The sequence below is a fragment of the Mustela erminea genome, chromosome 19 (assembly GCF_009829155.1).
Source record: "Mustela erminea isolate mMusErm1 chromosome 19, mMusErm1.Pri, whole genome shotgun sequence".
In the NCBI taxonomy this organism is placed as follows: domain Eukaryota; kingdom Metazoa; phylum Chordata; class Mammalia; order Carnivora; family Mustelidae; genus Mustela; species Mustela erminea.
In genome coordinates this window covers 1,134,307-1,150,774 of record NC_045632.1, presented here as the reverse complement: position 1 = coordinate 1,150,774, position 16,468 = coordinate 1,134,307, and the positions used below count along the sequence as shown (strand labels likewise).

Sequence of the window (16,468 nt, the reverse complement as noted above, 5' to 3'; positions counted from 1 at the left end):
CTGTGTAAAATTTAGTCATGCTCGGAGGCCATCCTGATCCCTGCTGTTATGTCAACTCTGTCCCATCCACCCGAGGGTCTCTGACTTGAGGTCTCTGCACAGACCTGGTGCCCACCCTGTGCAGCACAGGGAGGGGTATGATCCCAGCAGGTCCCAGCAAGCAGCTCCACCAAGGGACCTAAGTGAGGCAGGTCAGGAGATACTGATGGGGTCTGTGCCCCAGCTTCAGCGGCCTGCAGGGCCATCGTCTGCATGTCCCCACTGTCCCGTGTCTGCTGTCCACAAGGATCTGTGTCCTCGGTCTCTCTGCTTGTCTGCCTAGGTCTCTATCTCCTCCGGTGTTTTCTTATTCATTCATTTACTAATCTAATAAACATTCATTAAGGGCATGTTCTGTTCATCAGGGTGCCCCCCCTCATGTCTGGGTTTGTCTGGGCATCTACATTTACATCTGTCCACACTGAGTGTGACTGTCTTTCTGCATCTGTCTAACTGCCTCTCCATCTGTCTGTCTGTCTGTCTCTGGTTCTCTGTACATTAATTGGTTCATTCGTTCATACACTGCAAACATCCCTGAGTCCTCTGAGGAGTTCTCAGCCCGATGGAGGAGACAGACAGTCCAACCCGGGGTGACCATGGCTGGGAGACAGGGAGGTGCCTGAGGCTAAGAGTTCGTGGATGAGAGGGGGAGATCGGGATCAGAAGAGGCTTCTAGGAGGAGGTGATGTTTGTGTCTCTGGGTCTGGAAACATGGCCCCAGCACTGGAGGGTGTGTGTGTGTGTGTGTGTGTGTGTGTTTATGCAGAATGTGTGTTCCAGTAGACATAGAGAAGAGAAATCAAGAAAGCCTGCAAATAACAAATCCCCCCAAATTAAGGGTTATAGCACTCTAGCTCCCTCATCCCTCAGCCCCAGAAATCCAGACCCCAATCCCACTCCCAGCACTGAGGACTTCATCATGGCCCCATCATGATTACCTAGGAGGAGACCAGGAAGGGCGGGGGTGGAGGAATCCTGAGCAGGCTGGAGAGCCGGGATGCCTGAGGCTCAGCAAGGAGAACCAGCCAGAGTGAAATCAGAGCAAGAGGAGCTGTCCTCAGTGTCTCAGCTCAGTTCCACAAGCCGGCAATGGGAGTCCCCAGAACCATCCTGCTCTGCCTCTTTGGGGCTGTGTTCTGCCTGACAGGTACCCAGACTTTTGGAGACAGTGTTAAGAAGTGGGGAGGGGGGTCAGACACCTAGGTCTGAGGGAGGAAGGACTGGGGCCTGCACTCCTCGGTCTGAGAGAGGAGAGGCTGGGGGCCTGGACCCCTGGGTCTGAGGGAGGAGACACTGGGGGTCTTGACTCCTGGGTCTGAGGGAGGAGGGTCTGGGGGCCTGGACCTCAGATCTTGGTGGAGGAGCTGCTTGGATACTATGTCCTTCTCATGTATCTTCTCTTCTGTTCTCCATCAGTCATCTCTTGCCCCCACAGCAGCCTCGCATCCTCCACATGCCTCTGTTTGAGGGTACTTCTGGGGCACCCTGGGGGCTCTTTCCAGAACTGGCAGGGAACTTTGGCCCTCACCCTCAGGCAACGCCTTCCTTCAGTTTGGGAAAAGACAGAGACATACTCATGTCAGGACCGAAGTGTCTCCAGAGAGGAAACTAAGCCTGCGGCCGACCCACTGTGTGTGTGCCCATCCACGGAAGAAAGTCTGATTTCTGTGTGTGTCCGTGTGTTTCTCTGCACCAGATTTCATGTGTGAACAGGTGTTTGAACAAATGCTTCTGGGTCTGTTTTGGTTTGAGTTTTACTTTCTTTTTAAAAGAGACGTGCATTTAATTTTGCATGTCTGTGTCTCTGTGTTTGTCGAACCCTGTGACCGGCAGGCCGGCGTTTGTGTCTGTGCGCATGCGTCTGGCTACTGCAGCGTGTCTGTCTTTCTGCGTCTTGGATCTGCCTGTGGTTTAAAATTGTATGTTTTTGTGTGTCTCGTTTTAGTATCTCTAACTTCGCAGGATTGTGGTCTCTGATTTTGTTTGTGTGTCTATGATTCTTTTTTCTTTTAAGATTTTATTTTTTCACTTGAGAGAGAGCGTGAGAGAGGAGAAGGTCAGAGGGACAAGCAGACTCCCCAAGGAGAGCAGAGAGCCCGAGGCGGGACTCGATTCCAGGACTCTGGGATCATGACCCGAACTGAAGGCAGAGGCTTCAACCAACGGAGCCACCCAGGCGCCCTATGTCTTTGATTCTTGAGGCCATATTTGTCTCTCTCTGGGTATGACTTCTTGTGTCCCTGGATCTCTGCCTACTGTTTTCGTTTCTGTATCCACATCCTTCTCTTCCGTTTGGTGTGATCTTGTATGTGTCTTGTGTGTGCGGGGGGGTTCCATGGGCGGGTCTGGGTGGTACTTATTTTATGTGCGAATACAGAACTCCACAGGCATGCTCGGGATAGTCTGTGCATGGGTGTGAGACTGGCATGAACCTGTGTCTATCCTGTTATTCGGGGCTTATGTCAGTGTTTTAAGTGTTTTGTGTGAGTGTTGCTGGGGCTGGCTCCGTATGCCCGGTGCGAGACTGCACATCCCATTGCCTGTGCTGGAGTCTGATTTCTACCCATGGCCTTTTAGTGCTGCTGGACATCCTGAGTTTAGTTGGGAGAGGGACGGGCAGAGCAGGAGTGAATCACTTCCTCCTTTATTTAATCTTAGTGTGCTTCCTGGAAGAGGGTGGAGATCCTGAACAGCTGGGGGAGGGAAACAGGACTGGCAGGTGCACAGAGGCCATTACTCTGCCAGGAGGTAGACACTGCCATGACCAGCCACAGCAGTGGTTGTGAGGTACAGTCATACGGACTGCCCACCTAGCCTGACTGACGTGAAGGCCTGAATCTTAGCGTGCCTAGTTCTCCAGGCAGCAAGGCCTGGCTCCTCTCAGAGCGCAGCTGGTGGGATGGCCATTTGCTAGGGGGAGCTCTGGGGGAGTTCCTGGAACAGGCTCCTCTCCCACCTCCCCCCGCACCCAACAGAGCTCCATTCACCCCACCCACCCTGCTTCTCTCCGCAGCATCCCAGGCCCGACAATGCTACAACTTTCAACACATCTACTTTGGGCCCTTTGACCTCAACGGCATGAAATTCCACAATGTCTCCTGTCCCCACGGATGCTCTGAGGCTGTCTTGTCTCTGGACACTGGTGAGGGACAAGAAGTGGCACAAAAAGACCAAGGGGTGGAGGCAGAGACAGGGATGAGAGATTAAGGAGGGAGAGGAAGGAGGGGAAGAGCCAAGGGTTCGGGGAGATTTGAGATTAGAGAGGGCAGAGCTGAGGACAGAGAGCGGAGGTAGAGGGAGGGAGGAGGAACCCGGAACGATGAGTGGTGTCACATGGGGCAGAAGGAGATAGTGGGAGCCTTGAGGAAGAGACTGGAGGGGAGAACGTGGGGGTGGGGGGCTGGGAAGGGGTTGGTGAGGGGAAAAGGCGTAGGGAGAGGAGGGGAAATGGAGTTTACAGGACGAGAGAGGAAAGGGAAGGGCAGCAGGGAGAGGGGAGGTGAGCGCCAGAGAAGAGCTGAGGAGGAGGGAGAGATTGAAACCTAGAGGGGCGGAGCCTGCAAGTTAGGAGAGGGGGAAGAAGGCTGGCACGGGGCAGCGCACCAGGCCCCGGTCCCCTCCTGCCCCCAGGGTACCGCGCCTCGGTGACCATGGTGCAGAAGGGCTGCTGGACAGGCCCGCCTACGGGCCGAATGCTGTCCGACGACCACGCGCTGCCGCCAGACTACTCGGTGGTGCGAGGCTGCGTCACTGACTTGTGCAACACCGACCTCATGACCCACGACTCCATCCCCAATCTGAGCCCCGGTGAGCCAGAGGGCAAGGCCCGGGGTGGGTTGAGAGGGCGCCCCCTCTACGCCGGCCAGGGCAGGGCAGGGGCGTGGCCTCCACCGGGCACCTCCTCCCTCGCGCTGGGCTTTCAGCCTTCACCTAAATCAGGCCAGGCCGGCACGCGACGCAGTGCGCAGCCCACAGGACCGACCTACCTCGCAACCATTACCTGAGTGTGCGTCTACGCTCTTTTGCCAGCGCCCAACCCGCCAACTCTCAGCGGCTTGCAGTGCTATGCCTGCTTGGGGATCCACCCGGAGGACTGCACCCCGGAGAAGTCTCGACGGGTCCACTGTCACCAGGACCAAAGCGTCTGCTTCCAGGGCAATGGCAAAATGACTGTTGGTGAGAGGCTGGGAGCAGGGCAGAGCCTGGGCAAAGGGTGTGAAGGGCAGGCCTGAGGGTAGAGGCACGGGACAGGCCTGACAGGGAGACATTGCTGTGGTCTGAAGGAGGAAGCATGGCTGGAGGGAGGAGACAAGGCTCTCCTTTGAGGGAGAAGCATGGCCCTGGTCAGAGGAAGGAGGCATGGCTCAGGTCTGAGACAGGAGGCAGAGCCCTGGTCTGGAAGGATAAAGGGATGGCCTCCTCTGAAGGAGGAAGCTCTGTCCTGTTCTGAGGGAGGAGGCAGGGTCTAGTCTGAGGAGAGGCAAGTCTGAGGACCCAGTCATGGCCCCCGCCTCTGAGGTGGAGGTTCAGGTACTGCTGCCTCCCTCAGTTCTGACCTCCTCCTCACCGCCCCCCATCTAGGCAATTTCTCAGTCCCTGTGTACATCAGAACCTGCCACCGGCCCTCCTGCACCATCAAGGGCACCTCCAGCCCCTGGACCAACATCGACCTGCAGGGCTCTTGCTGTGAGGGGCACCTCTGCAACAGGGACTCTGTGACCCAGTCCTTCACCACTGCCGCGGCCACTGCCCCTTCCCAGGCAGCCCTTGTCATGGCGCCACTCCTCGTGGTCTCCCTGTTGCTGGGAACTCTGGGAGGACCCCTCACTCCCCTCCCTTAGACAGCTCCTCCAGCCTCTTCCTGAACAGTTTGCTGGGGGTAGGCACGCACCTGCTTCTAGAAACTTCAGCCTCTGTAATGTGGCTCACTGGGAAATGGTGTCACACAAGAGTTGCACTCCTGTCTCTCTCGGCCACCACCACGCCCCCTCTTCCCTACCCCTGCCCTGCCCAAACCTGATCAGCAGGCCTGGGAGAAATTGGGAAAGGTCCCCATCATCCCAGGGTGGGGAGGAACAGCCACATCCTGGCCCACACGAAGGGCCACCCTGACAATGGCTCTTACCGAACACTAGTGACACCCTGGCACCCAACGACCCAGTTTCCTCCCCCTGGAGCCAGCGTGGAGCTACAGTGATGTCTTTATGCGTATCATCACGAGAGTTTCGAGAGGCAGCATATCCTCGGAGCTAGGAGCTCAGACTCTGGAGCCAGTCTGCATGAGTTCAAATCCCAGCTCTACCATCTAGCCTGGGGTGAGTTACTCAACTTCTCTGCACCTGTTTCCTCACCTATAAGGCAGAGGCGATAATAAAACCTACACTAATGACAAGCCCTACCTTGCAGGGGTTGTGTTCAGAATTTAATGACATGACTGTGGACTACCTCGGACACAAGAGCCACCCAGCATGGGCTGGGCTATTATCACAAAGTCCATGAGCAAATGAGAGGTGAAGGCAGGTGCTCGCGCCCGGTTATCTAGTGAATGGGCAGCCGGGAGTGTGACTCCCAGCCCCATTAGCCGCTAAACAATGCTACCGCCCAAACACACAGCTGTTGATGAATTTGACAGAAAGGCACTTGAGCCGAAGCTGAACCAGGATAAATTCTCCAATCTGTGGAGACTGGAGGAGATGTCCCGGAAGAAGTGATTCCTAAGCCAGCTCTTAAAGGATAAAGAGGTCTTGGCAAAGAGAAGGCGGAGGAAGGGCATTCCAGGAGGAGGAGACAGCCTGGACACAGATCCGGAGGGAGGAAGGAACACAGGGCAGGCAGATGTGTGTACATAAACATGGGATCCCACAGTGTGTCCTCTTGTCCCCGTGCTTTACAAGGTCCTTCCACATCCTGTCCCCCACTTGACCCTCCCAATGACCCAGAGAGGCACTCAAGAAAGGGACTTTCATCCCCGTTTGGCAGCCAAATTGCCCAAGACCCAGTCAGAGGCAGTGATTTTCAGAGTAAGTGGCAAAAGCAATCCCCACATCATCTAACTTCCTTAATGAAAAGGAAGTCGTCTCAGAGATGCTCCTACCTTCCTGTGAGGTCAAGGGGAGACGTGCTCTAGATGTCTACACATCCTAACATAGAAGGAGAAGCTGAATGTCAATATCCATTCATTCATCGCATTTACTGAGCACCTACCGCTTGCCAGGCACTGTCCTAGTTTCCAGGCATACAACAGTGAAGGAAACAGGCAAAAGTCCCCACCTTCAAGAAACTGACCTCTTTTTTTTTTTTTTTTTGAGATTTTATTTATTTATTTTTTTGACCAAGGCAGGGAGAGAGAGAGCATAAGCTGGGGGAACTGCAGAAGGAGAGGGAGAAGCAGGCTCCCTGCTGAGCAGGGATCCTGACATGGGATCCGAGGACCCCGGGATCATGACCTGAACCAAAGGCAGATACTTAACCTACTGACCCACCTGGGTGCCCCAAGAAACTGACCTTTCTAGTGTGGAAGGCAGACTTTGGGTTTTATTACAAATGTGATTTGAAGTCAGTCTGATGTGTCCGCTTGGCTAGGCTCCATCTCTTAGTCACTCAAATGCTAATCTCAGTGTAAGTACGAAGATATTTTGTAGATGTGGATATTATAGTCCCTGCTCAAGTGACTATGAACAAGGGAGATTATCCAAGATCACCTGGGTGGACCTGGGTCAGCCAGCCAAAAAATGCCTTAAAAGCAGAGCTAAGATTTGCCTGAAAGAGAAATCCACCTGTGGACAGCATCTTCCGCTGGTGCCCGAGAGCTCCAGCCCACCTCTCCTGCCAGCCTGCCCTGTGGATTCTGGACTGGCCTGGCCAGCCCACACAATCACATAAGCCTTGCCATAAATCCCTTATCTTTATATCTCCGGCTAGCTCTGCTTTTCTGGTTGATTCCATTCTGATACAGAATCTATTGGAGAATTTATAGCAGGGAGATGCCATATTTCACATAAATACAGGTCATCTAATAGTATATGTAGACTATATTATTATGTCTTACGTAATGTGCACATAATGTTATTATACAGATATAATTATATGTATATAATTACATATAATATATAACTTTTTCACTGAAATGTAAAACATAGTAAAATGCGCAATGTGCCATTTTTCCCATGTAAACACCAGTGTAACTTCCACTAGATCAAGATACAGAACATTTCCTGTTCCTGTCCACAAAGCCTTCCCTGTAGCCCTTCACAGGCACTTCTACCAGGAGGGAGCCATTATTCTGACTTCTATCACACATCAATTCTGCCTAATATTGGACGTCATATAAATGGAGTATCATACGGTGTGTCGTCTTGTGTATGTTTTAAAAAGATCCCTGTGTCTGGGGCAGCTGGGTGGCTCAGTCAGTTAGGGAGACTGTCTTCAGCCCAGGTCATGATCCCAGGGTCCTGGGATCGAGCCCCGCATCAGGCTCTGTGCTCAGTGGAGAGTCTGCATGAGAGTCTCTCCCTGTCCCTCTACCCCTCTCCCCATTTGTGTGTGTGCTTGCTTGCTCTCTCTCTAAAATCAACCAATCAATAAAATTTTTTAAAAAAAGAAGTCAAGATACTTGGTGACTGAAAGAGGGGACAAGGGGATTTCTGGGATCTGCTCCCGAGTTTCTTTTCTTTTTTTTTTTTTTAAGATTTTATTTATTTATTTGACAGAGAAGGACATAGTGAGAGAGGGAACACAAGCAGGAAGAGTGGGAGAGGGAGAAGCAGGCTTCCTGCTGAGCAGGGAGCCCAGCGCAGGGCTCGATCCCAGGACCCCGGGATCATGACTCGAGCCAAAGGCAGACACTTAATGACTGAGCCACCCAGGGGCCCCTAGTCCTATGTTTCTTGATCCAAGAATTCACCCTGCTCTTTGCTGATGATTTGTGTCCTTTCTCTATGTATATCATTTTCCATAAAAGGTTGAAAAAAATTTTAAATGCTTTCTTGGTGCAGAAATGGCAAATGAGGGGTGGTGAAGAATAAAACGTACCCCCTTCTGGAAGTTACTTATTTGGTTACAACTGATGAACAAAGGGATAAAGAAGACTTCAGTTAACCATCTCGTGACATGGTAACGTGTTAAATGAAAAGAAGCGCCTGAGTAAATAAGTCCGGGAAATGTGTTGATTGATTGTGACTTACCCAAATGATGTTTAGAATTGTTAGTATCTGCGTTCTGATTGAATGGACTTAAATTTGCACATCCTTCATTCGGCCTATCCCTTCATGTACATCTGTGTTCTTGATCTGTGGTCATCTAACCCTTTTTAACTACTCACCCAACAACTAATTATTGTTATTTCCTAATTGCAGTGCAGAAATAGCTGGTCTTTTTTTTTAAGATTTTATTTATTTATTTGACAGAGATCACAAGTAGGCAGAGCAGCAGGTGGTGGGGGTGGGTGGGTGGGGGAAGCTGGCTCCCCACTGAGCAGAGAGCCCAATGCGGGGCTCGATCCCAGGACCCTGAGATCATGACCCGAGCCGAAGGCAGAGGCCCAACCCACTGAGCCACCCAGGCGCCCCCAGAAATAGCTGGTATTGATGAGAAGGAAAAGGCAGTGGAGACATAGCATGGACGCTATTGACAAAATTTTCTTTTATGAACGTCAAGACCACCCCACTGTGAATCTTTATATGAAATAATAAAGGGAAAGAAGAAACAAGATTCAAAGAAGTTAGTAGATAGATGATAGATAGATAGATGGAAAGATAAGAAAGGAAGAGAGGGAGGGATGGAGGGGAAAAACAAATGAAGAAGAAAACATGCTTATCCATAGTTCACATTTTTGTAACTGGTCACAAGGCCATAGTTGATATGTAGGATTTCCTTTTTTTGTTACTCATTCCAAGTTTCCTTTGCCCTCAGCTGGAGAGTGTCCTTAAACTAGGCAGGTGACCCAAACACTCATTCCTGAAAGGTCTAAATCCTTAGTGATCCTGTTTTTCTTTTCTTTCCTCCCCGCCCCCCCCCCCCACTATTGGACATGGAATCTCTAAGAAGTGTCCCTGAGAATGCTTTGGGTTCCAGACATGCCTACTGGTTCCGTGGCATGAGGAGTCCAAAATGCGCAGGTGGCAGTCTCTCCTTCAATTTAGAGGAACCACTGCTGTGTCCTCTAGTGGAAACATTCTTTCCTTGGGAACAAAGACCTCCAAACAAGCAGAGCTCAAGGTCATGGGAACAGGAAATAAAAATTCTGCAAGTGGGCAGTAGGTGTAACAGTGAGAGGAAACCCTCCCCCGCCACCCTTTGATACCCAGACCCATGTGTTCCGGCTGTGGGGAGACAGCCCTGTAAAATGCTCATCACCTCAAAGTTTATCCTGTATCCTGTAAGACGGAGCCTCATCCTTTCAAGGTGTTGACTCCCAGTGGGCAACAATAACTCAGTCACCCCACTGTTTTCTCAGTCCAGCTTCTTTTAGGTGATGGGATATGAGGTGAGACCAGTGATATCCATGGGCATGAGCCCATTGCCACACTTCATTCACTGTACAAAGAAGTCCCTGGTCAAAAGCAACACTGTGTGCAACACTCAGGGGAGGGGAAGACATTCTGCAGTCCTCAGGAGGGAGTTTATATAAGGTGGGAGAAGAAAAGAGAGCCCTTAATCCTCCAAGTGTCCACTTACACACAGATGACCACTTCAGACACGGGTCTTGGAACTGAAGCTGAAAGGTGGTAAAGGAACAGCATCAATTCATGAAAGCTAGACTGAAACACATCATTCATCATGGCCCTCTCTACAGGGGCCATAGAGATGACTCCCAGGCCTGGAGGAGCCCCGAATCTGAGGCAAGGGAGGTAGGTCCACTCCCAGACAGCCACAAGCCTGTGGCGGAGGGATCCACATGTACAAAAGGAGACAGAGTTGGAGAGGGATGTAATGAAGCTTGTGCCAGAGAGAGAAGAACCTGATGGCAGGTCTTGAAGCAAGCCATAGGGACAGAGAAGGGAAGAGCATTCCAGGGAGAGGGACTAGCAACTTCAAAGACAGAGAACACAGAAGTAGAAGTAATCTCAGGAAAGAATCCACAAACATTTGTGATTCATTCTTCTGTGCTGGGCAATCCTGGTGACTCCTACCCTTGAGGACTTCTTGGTCTGGTGGGGGATGCAGGCTACCAGCCAGATGGCCATAAGTCCCCAGATAGATCAGGGATCTTGGGCTGGAAGGGCTAACAGGTAAAGAAGGAATTTCTGATTGAGGGTTGAGGCAATGAAACATCAGGGTGTCTTCACAGAGGATCGAACCTGTGCTGGGTCCTGAAGGATGAGTAGAAGGTCATCATGTGGACAAAGTGGGGGACAACATCCAGGCAGAGGGACAAGCCCATGCCAAGGCCTCAGGAAATGTGTGTTACATTGTGAGAAGATAGTGAGACAAAGGCAGGAGCAAGTAAGATACAGAGAGACCTGCAGGGAGGGACAGTCAGCAAACATTCATAATCTATTCTGAGCTGGATCATACCAGGGACCCAGTAATGAGTCAGGTTCAACCCTGCCTCCCTGGTGTGGAAGAAGATAATGAAAAACCCAGAGGCTCATGAGTGGTAAAGCAGGAGGTGTGAGGGTCTAAGGGAACTCCAAAGGGGAAGACCAGGGAAGGCTATGGACAGGAATTAATCTCTGAGCAGATATCTCAGTAACTAACAGTAACTGACAAAGCAGCAGGGGGAAAAGCATTCAGGGAGGAAGGGACAGCACTCACAAAGACTTGGTTTGTGTATACAGTGTGAGGAACTAGGATGAGGTGAAAAGGGTGGCAGGGTCCCTGAAGGACCTGGAATGTCAGGTGAAGATAAAGTCCCCTGAACTTTTCCCTACAACCAGTGGGGATCAGTGGAATGGCTTAGAGCAGGGGAAAGACAGGATGGAAGCCCAGTGATGGGAAGCTATTCCTGTGACCATGCAGGGGACAGACCAGGCAGAGTGAGACTGGAGACAGGGAGAAGAGAGAAGAGGTGGTCTCTCACTCATGGTCAAAGGGCCAGGGGCCACATAGGGTTGAAGGGTTGGGGAGAGAAGGAGAACAAAGAAAACACTGTGTGTGAGGGCTGTGGGGTAGGAGGAGTCAAGTTCCTTGTAAGTGGGGATAGTGGTTTCCTCTGGAAATTGGGAAGGGAACATTGTCATAAAGGGGCATCCAGGAAGATTCTGAGGAGTAGCAGTATTCTCTCTGGGTGTCCAGGTTGATTTCTTGGGCATTCACAATACAATTATTTGTCCAAAATATACCTCTGAATGTTAGGTACTTCTGCACATATGGTCCATTTCATACCAAAAAAAAAAAACCCGCTAACAGCAAAGTTAAGGCCAGAGTCCAGGTCTTTGGACTTCCATATTGTGGCTTTTTAATCTTTGGTGATAGAGGTCAGAATAGTGACCATTCCTAGTGTGTCAGTTGGGAGTACAAGAGACCTTGCTGTGACAATAGGGATGCCCCATGGCTTGATTTGGTGCTGGTCACACATGTCCATACGCAGGTAGAACAGCATCAATCTGTACACTTAAGATTTGCAAGCTTTACAATGTGTAAGCCATACCTCAATGAAAAGAAACAAAATTCAAACTACGACATATAATTAAATGATATCATGTCTGGGATTTGCATTAAAATAATAGAGGAAGTGAGGAAGTGGGTGGAGGTGAAATGTTATCAGCCATGAGCTGGTCATTGTTAAGTGGGTACATGGCAGTTTATTATTCTCGTCTTTTCTGTATCTTTGACGTTTTCCAAAATAAAAAGGATATACATGAATGTATGTATACATGAATAGATGAGCACATAAATAGTTAGGACAGATACCTACTGAACACACAGTGACCCAGGTATTCCCTCCCTTTGGAACTCAGATGTCTGCCTTCTCTCCGTGATGCCTCGATGGATCACACACACATCACTCCTTGCCCAAGATTTGTTTGACCTCTCCAGCTTAATAGAAGTGGGAGCCCTAATCAGCACCAAGGACAGATCTGTTGCATTGGGTCTCAGAACCACAGACAGCAACTTCAACTATCTGGGTGGAGGGACAAAGGACAGAGAAATGGAGAAATGACATCCTTCCCATCTCCAGGACAGTGTGGAACAGGGTAAGAAGGTAGAGTCAAAGGATGGCCAATTGGTACCATTGAATAAGAGCATTCCTTCACAAATATCCACTGGGCATCTCTTTCTGCCAGCGCTGTTCTGAACACTGGGAACAACAAGATCCCTGTCCCAATTAGGCAAATAAGAAAATAGGATTATTGGGGTGCCTGGGTGGCTCAGTGGGTTAAAGCCTCTGCCTTCGGCTTAGGTCATGATCCCAGGATCCTGGGATTGAGCCCCACATCGGGCTCTCTGCTCCTTGGCAGGGAGCCTGCCTCCCCCACCTCTCTCTGCCTGCCTCTCTGCCTATTTGTGATCTCTGTCTGTCAAATAAATAAATAAAATCTTAAAAAAAAAGAAAATAGGATTATTTAGAGGATCCTAAGTGCCATGAGGACAAAGCAATTAAACAGAATACAGGATTCTTTATGGAGAAGGAGGAGACCATTTTTAAAGAGGTGGCCATGAAAGAAACTGTATTTGAGCAAAGAACTGATTGAGGTGAGAGAATGATTTATGAGGAAATTGGAGGGCCAAGTACTCAGGCAGAGGGACAAGCAAGCGCCAAGATCCTGAGGCAGGAAGGGGCTTGGCAGGTTTGAGGATCAGCAGGAAGCCCAATGTAGTAGAGCAAAGTAAATGGAGGGGAGATTCGCAGGAAAAGTTTTGGCAAGATAGGAATAGACATAGAGGAGAAAGAGAGGATAGTATGAAAGATAGAGATCGAAAGAGTCAAGAAAGGGGCACCTCAGTGGCTCAGTCAGTTAGGCGCCTGCCTTCAGCTCAGGTTGTGATCCTGGGGTTGCTAGATGGAGTCCCACATCAGGCTCCCTGATCAACGGAGAGCCTGTTTCTCCCTCTGCCCCTCACCCCGCTTGTTCTCTCTCTCTCAACCTGATAAATAAAATCTTTAAAAAAAAAGAAACAAAGAGTCAAGAAAGATCCAGAAGTTAAAAAGAAAAGGCAAAATGATACTATCTGCAATTTATAAAGTACAATTTCCATTATATTTACACAGTTGATCCTTGAACAATATGGGTTTGGCCTGTGCAGATTCACTAATCACAGATTCCTTTTTTGATAAATACAGTACTATAGATGCATTTTCTCTTCCTTATGATTTTGTTTCCTCTACTGACTTTATTGTAAGAATACAGTATATAATACATATAACCTACAAAACATGCATTAATCAATGGTTTATGTTATCAATAAGGCTTCCAGTCAACTATTAGTTGACTGGAACTACTAGTTCCAGGCTACTAGTAGTTAAGTTTGGAGGGAGTCAAAAGTGGTATGTGGATTTTTCAACTGTGTGGGGGGATCTGTACCTCTAACCTCCCATTCCTCAAGGATCAACTATATAATATTCATATGTATACATATATTTTTATTATGAAAACTTCAAACACAAAAGTGAACAAAAAGCTATGATATTTATTATCATTGTGTAACAAATCACTACAAAATCTAGTGTCTTTTTTTGTAAGATTTTATTTATTCATTTGACAGAGATCACAAACAGGCAGAGAGGCAGGCAGAGAGAGAGGAAGGGAAGCAGGCTCCCTGCCAAGCAGAGAGCCCGATGCAGGGCTCGATCCCAGGACCCTGGGATCATGACCTGAGCCGAAGGCAGAGGCCCTAACCCACTGAGCCACCCAGGCACCTCTAGTGTCCTTTTAAAAAAAGATTTAATTTATTCATTTGCGAGAAAGGGAGAGCATGAGGCAGGAAGGGGCAGAGGGAGAAGCTGACTCCCTGCTGAGTAGGGAGTCTGATGCAGGACCCAAGACCCTGAGATCACGACCTGAGCCAAAGGCAGACCCCTAACTGACTGAGTCACCCAGATGTCCCAAATCTAGTGTCTTAAAACAAAAGTATATTATTTCCCAAGATTCTGAGGGTTGACCGGACATTTCTTCTCACCTCTCCAGGGGTTACTCATGCCACGGCCTTCAGCTGGGGCTTGACTCTCCTTTGCAAGGCCTCTCCATGGGCTTGCTCACAGCGTGAACTCTTAGAGTTCTGAGAGAACAAAAGTGGAAGCTTCTAGTTCTCTGAACAACTGGACTTCGAGCTGGCCCAGCATCATTTCTGCAACAAAGATGTCACAAACCAGACAGACCAAAGCCACATATCAGCACAGACAGGAGACACTGGTAGCCAGTTTTAGAGACAATGTACCCCAAGTGCTTATCATATACCAGCTCCGGGGGGGGCCTGGGTGGCTTAGTCAGTTAAGCGTCCAAGTCTTGATTTCAGCTCAGGTCATGATCTCATCGGGGTCCTGAGATGAAGCCCCCTCCACCCTAGGCATGGCATTTGCTTAAGATTCTCTCTCTCCCTCTGCCCCTCCTCCCTCTAAAAACAACAACAACAAAACATATACCAGGTCCTGTCTTGAGAACTGTGGATATTCATCTAATTCTAAAGCATCCCTGTGACATGGGTATCATCCCCATTTTGCAGGACACACAGCTAAGATCGCAGAGCTAGATGTGAACACAGGTCCATCCCTAACCCAGGGTGTATGTGTGCTATATTCCACACAAAAATAGTCAGTGGCCATGGCAATATTTGAACCAAGGTCTTTGGAGTCCCAAATTGTGAGATGTAATTATTTAGTTACATACTATTTATAATTTAATTTTATATATGTCTTAAAATAATATATATAATTTTTAATGATGTAATACATGTTAGCTAATTGAACTTAATATACCTCATTTTTAATTGGTGGTGAATAGAGATATGTAAAGGGTAAAGTAAACAGAAACAGAGAGAAACAAAAAGGAGAAAAGAAAAACGCATGCACTTGAAAGACAAAGACCAGGATATAGGCCAGTGAGATACAGAGAGAGAAGCAAAGACTCAGACAGAGTGAAAGAGATTGACGGAACCACAAAACTTTATTTAGCATGGAAGTTCCATGAGGGCAGGGATTTTGTCTGTTTTGTTTTTATTACACACTCAATACTTACAGCAGGACATGGCACTCAGTCGGCACTCAATATATGCAGACAGGAAACTAGCCTGGACAAGCAGGTGCCTGCAGTTCCCAAAGCCACCGTTAGGTGGCAGTATCCCATGCCCTGAAACCTCCAAATGCCTAAATCAGAAAGACCAGCCGTGGTGGATTTGCCTCCACAAGTCCCTGACTTTCATGAAGGATGTCTTCCTCCTGGCGCAGCCCCGCCTTTCCCTGCAAAAGCCCGGGGCGACGAGTGACCTTTCCGCCTGAGACACCCTCTTCTCTCCCCTCCACCACCCTGCCCAGTTAAACAACCCTTTGTCCTTAGCCCCTTCCGGCTGGGCCCCAAGGCACCTGGGTCCTTTCCAGGCCCGGAGATGGGGCTGGGATGAAGGTGGGGCAGCTGGGACGAGGCCAAGGAAAAGTCCCAGGGACTTTGGAATCAGTACTTCTAGCCTTCCTCGACCAGGACTATGAGATCCAGCCCCTCCCCCCTCAAACCCCCCCATCCCCTCCTCCCTCCGACCCAGAGTCCTGCCCCCTACTCCCTCCTCTCTCAGTCCCAGGAGTACAGGCCCCAACCCCCTATCCCTCAGACCCAGGAGTCCAGGCCCTGCCCCTCTTCCCTCAGACCCAGGAGTCCAGGCCTCCAGCCCCTCCTCCCTCAGACCCAGGAGTCCATACCCCCGCCCCCTCCTACCTCAGACCCCTAGATCCAGTTCTCCAGCCCCTCCTCCCTCAGACCCAGGAGTCAAGGCCCACAGCCTTCCTCCCTCAGACCCAGGAGTCCAGGCCTCCAGCCCCTCCTCCCTCAGACCCAGGAGTCCACACCCCCAGTCCCCTCCTCCCCTCAAAGTCTCATGCAGCAGCCCACCCCCTCCTCTGAGAGGGGCAACCTAGGCAGAGAGGTCCTCTGGTGTTTCTCCTCCCTCTCTTTTACAGAGACCCCTCTCCCTCTCCACTCCCCCCTTCAGGGTTGGGACCAAGGGCTGAGTCACAGGAAGCTCTGGGGCCCTGAGTCACCCCCACCCCCTGGCTCAGCCCCTCCCTGGGCTGGAGGGAGCTGGTTCTGGAGCGGTGTGTCCTACCGACTGACCCCCACATCCCAGAACTTCCGTTTGGAGGCAAGTGCCTTTCCCACTGTGACCCCATTGCTGCCCACCCTGGCCTCTCCCATGGCCAGCCTTCGCTCCGTTTTTCTCTCTTAGTTGTGGTCTCTTTGGAGACGAAACTTCTGTCTGCTCCGACTTCCCTGTCCTCATCCCGGCGCCTGCTTTCCCTTCACCTCTTTTCTCCACCTCTTTGATTTTTTCAAATTCTCTC

General features: G+C 50.1%; 1 protein-coding gene across 3 annotated transcripts; it reads left to right on the top strand.

Moving 5' to 3' along the window:
* The first annotated feature begins 1,033 nt into the window (after positions 1-1,033).
* On the top strand, positions 1,034-6,392 carry LYPD5 (LY6/PLAUR domain containing 5). Of its 3 annotated transcripts, XM_032326303.1 has the most exons (6): positions 1,034-1,186; positions 3,053-3,181; positions 3,670-3,846; positions 4,069-4,215; positions 4,621-4,725; positions 5,175-6,392. In XM_032326303.1, the coding sequence occupies exons 1-6, from the start codon at positions 1,129-1,131 to the stop codon at positions 5,234-5,236; spliced, it is 678 nt and encodes a 225-aa protein (XP_032182194.1). In that variant the 5' UTR covers positions 1,034-1,128; the 3' UTR covers positions 5,237-6,392. The 3 variants fall into 3 exon arrangements, with proteins under 3 accessions (XP_032182194.1, XP_032182193.1, XP_032182195.1); XM_032326302.1 differs by having other exon boundaries at positions 1,036-1,186; positions 4,621-6,388; XM_032326304.1 differs by lacking the exon at positions 1,034-1,186 and adding an exon at positions 2,741-2,826 and having other exon boundaries at positions 4,621-6,389.
* Positions 6,393-16,468: the final 10,076 nt, after the last annotated feature.

Bases quoted from the DNA above. Each gene is read 5' to 3' on its own strand.
- LYPD5 (XM_032326302.1), top strand. From the start codon at position 1,129: ATGGGAGTCCCCAGAACCATCCTGCTCTGCCTCTTTGGGGCTGTGTTC. The intron at 3,182-3,669 runs GTGAGGGACAAG...TCCTGCCCCCAG, and splicing joins TGTCTTGTCTCTGGACACTG to GGTACCGCGCCTCGGTGACC. The intron at 3,847-4,068 runs GTGAGCCAGAGG...CTCTTTTGCCAG, and splicing joins CATCCCCAATCTGAGCCCCG to CGCCCAACCCGCCAACTCTC.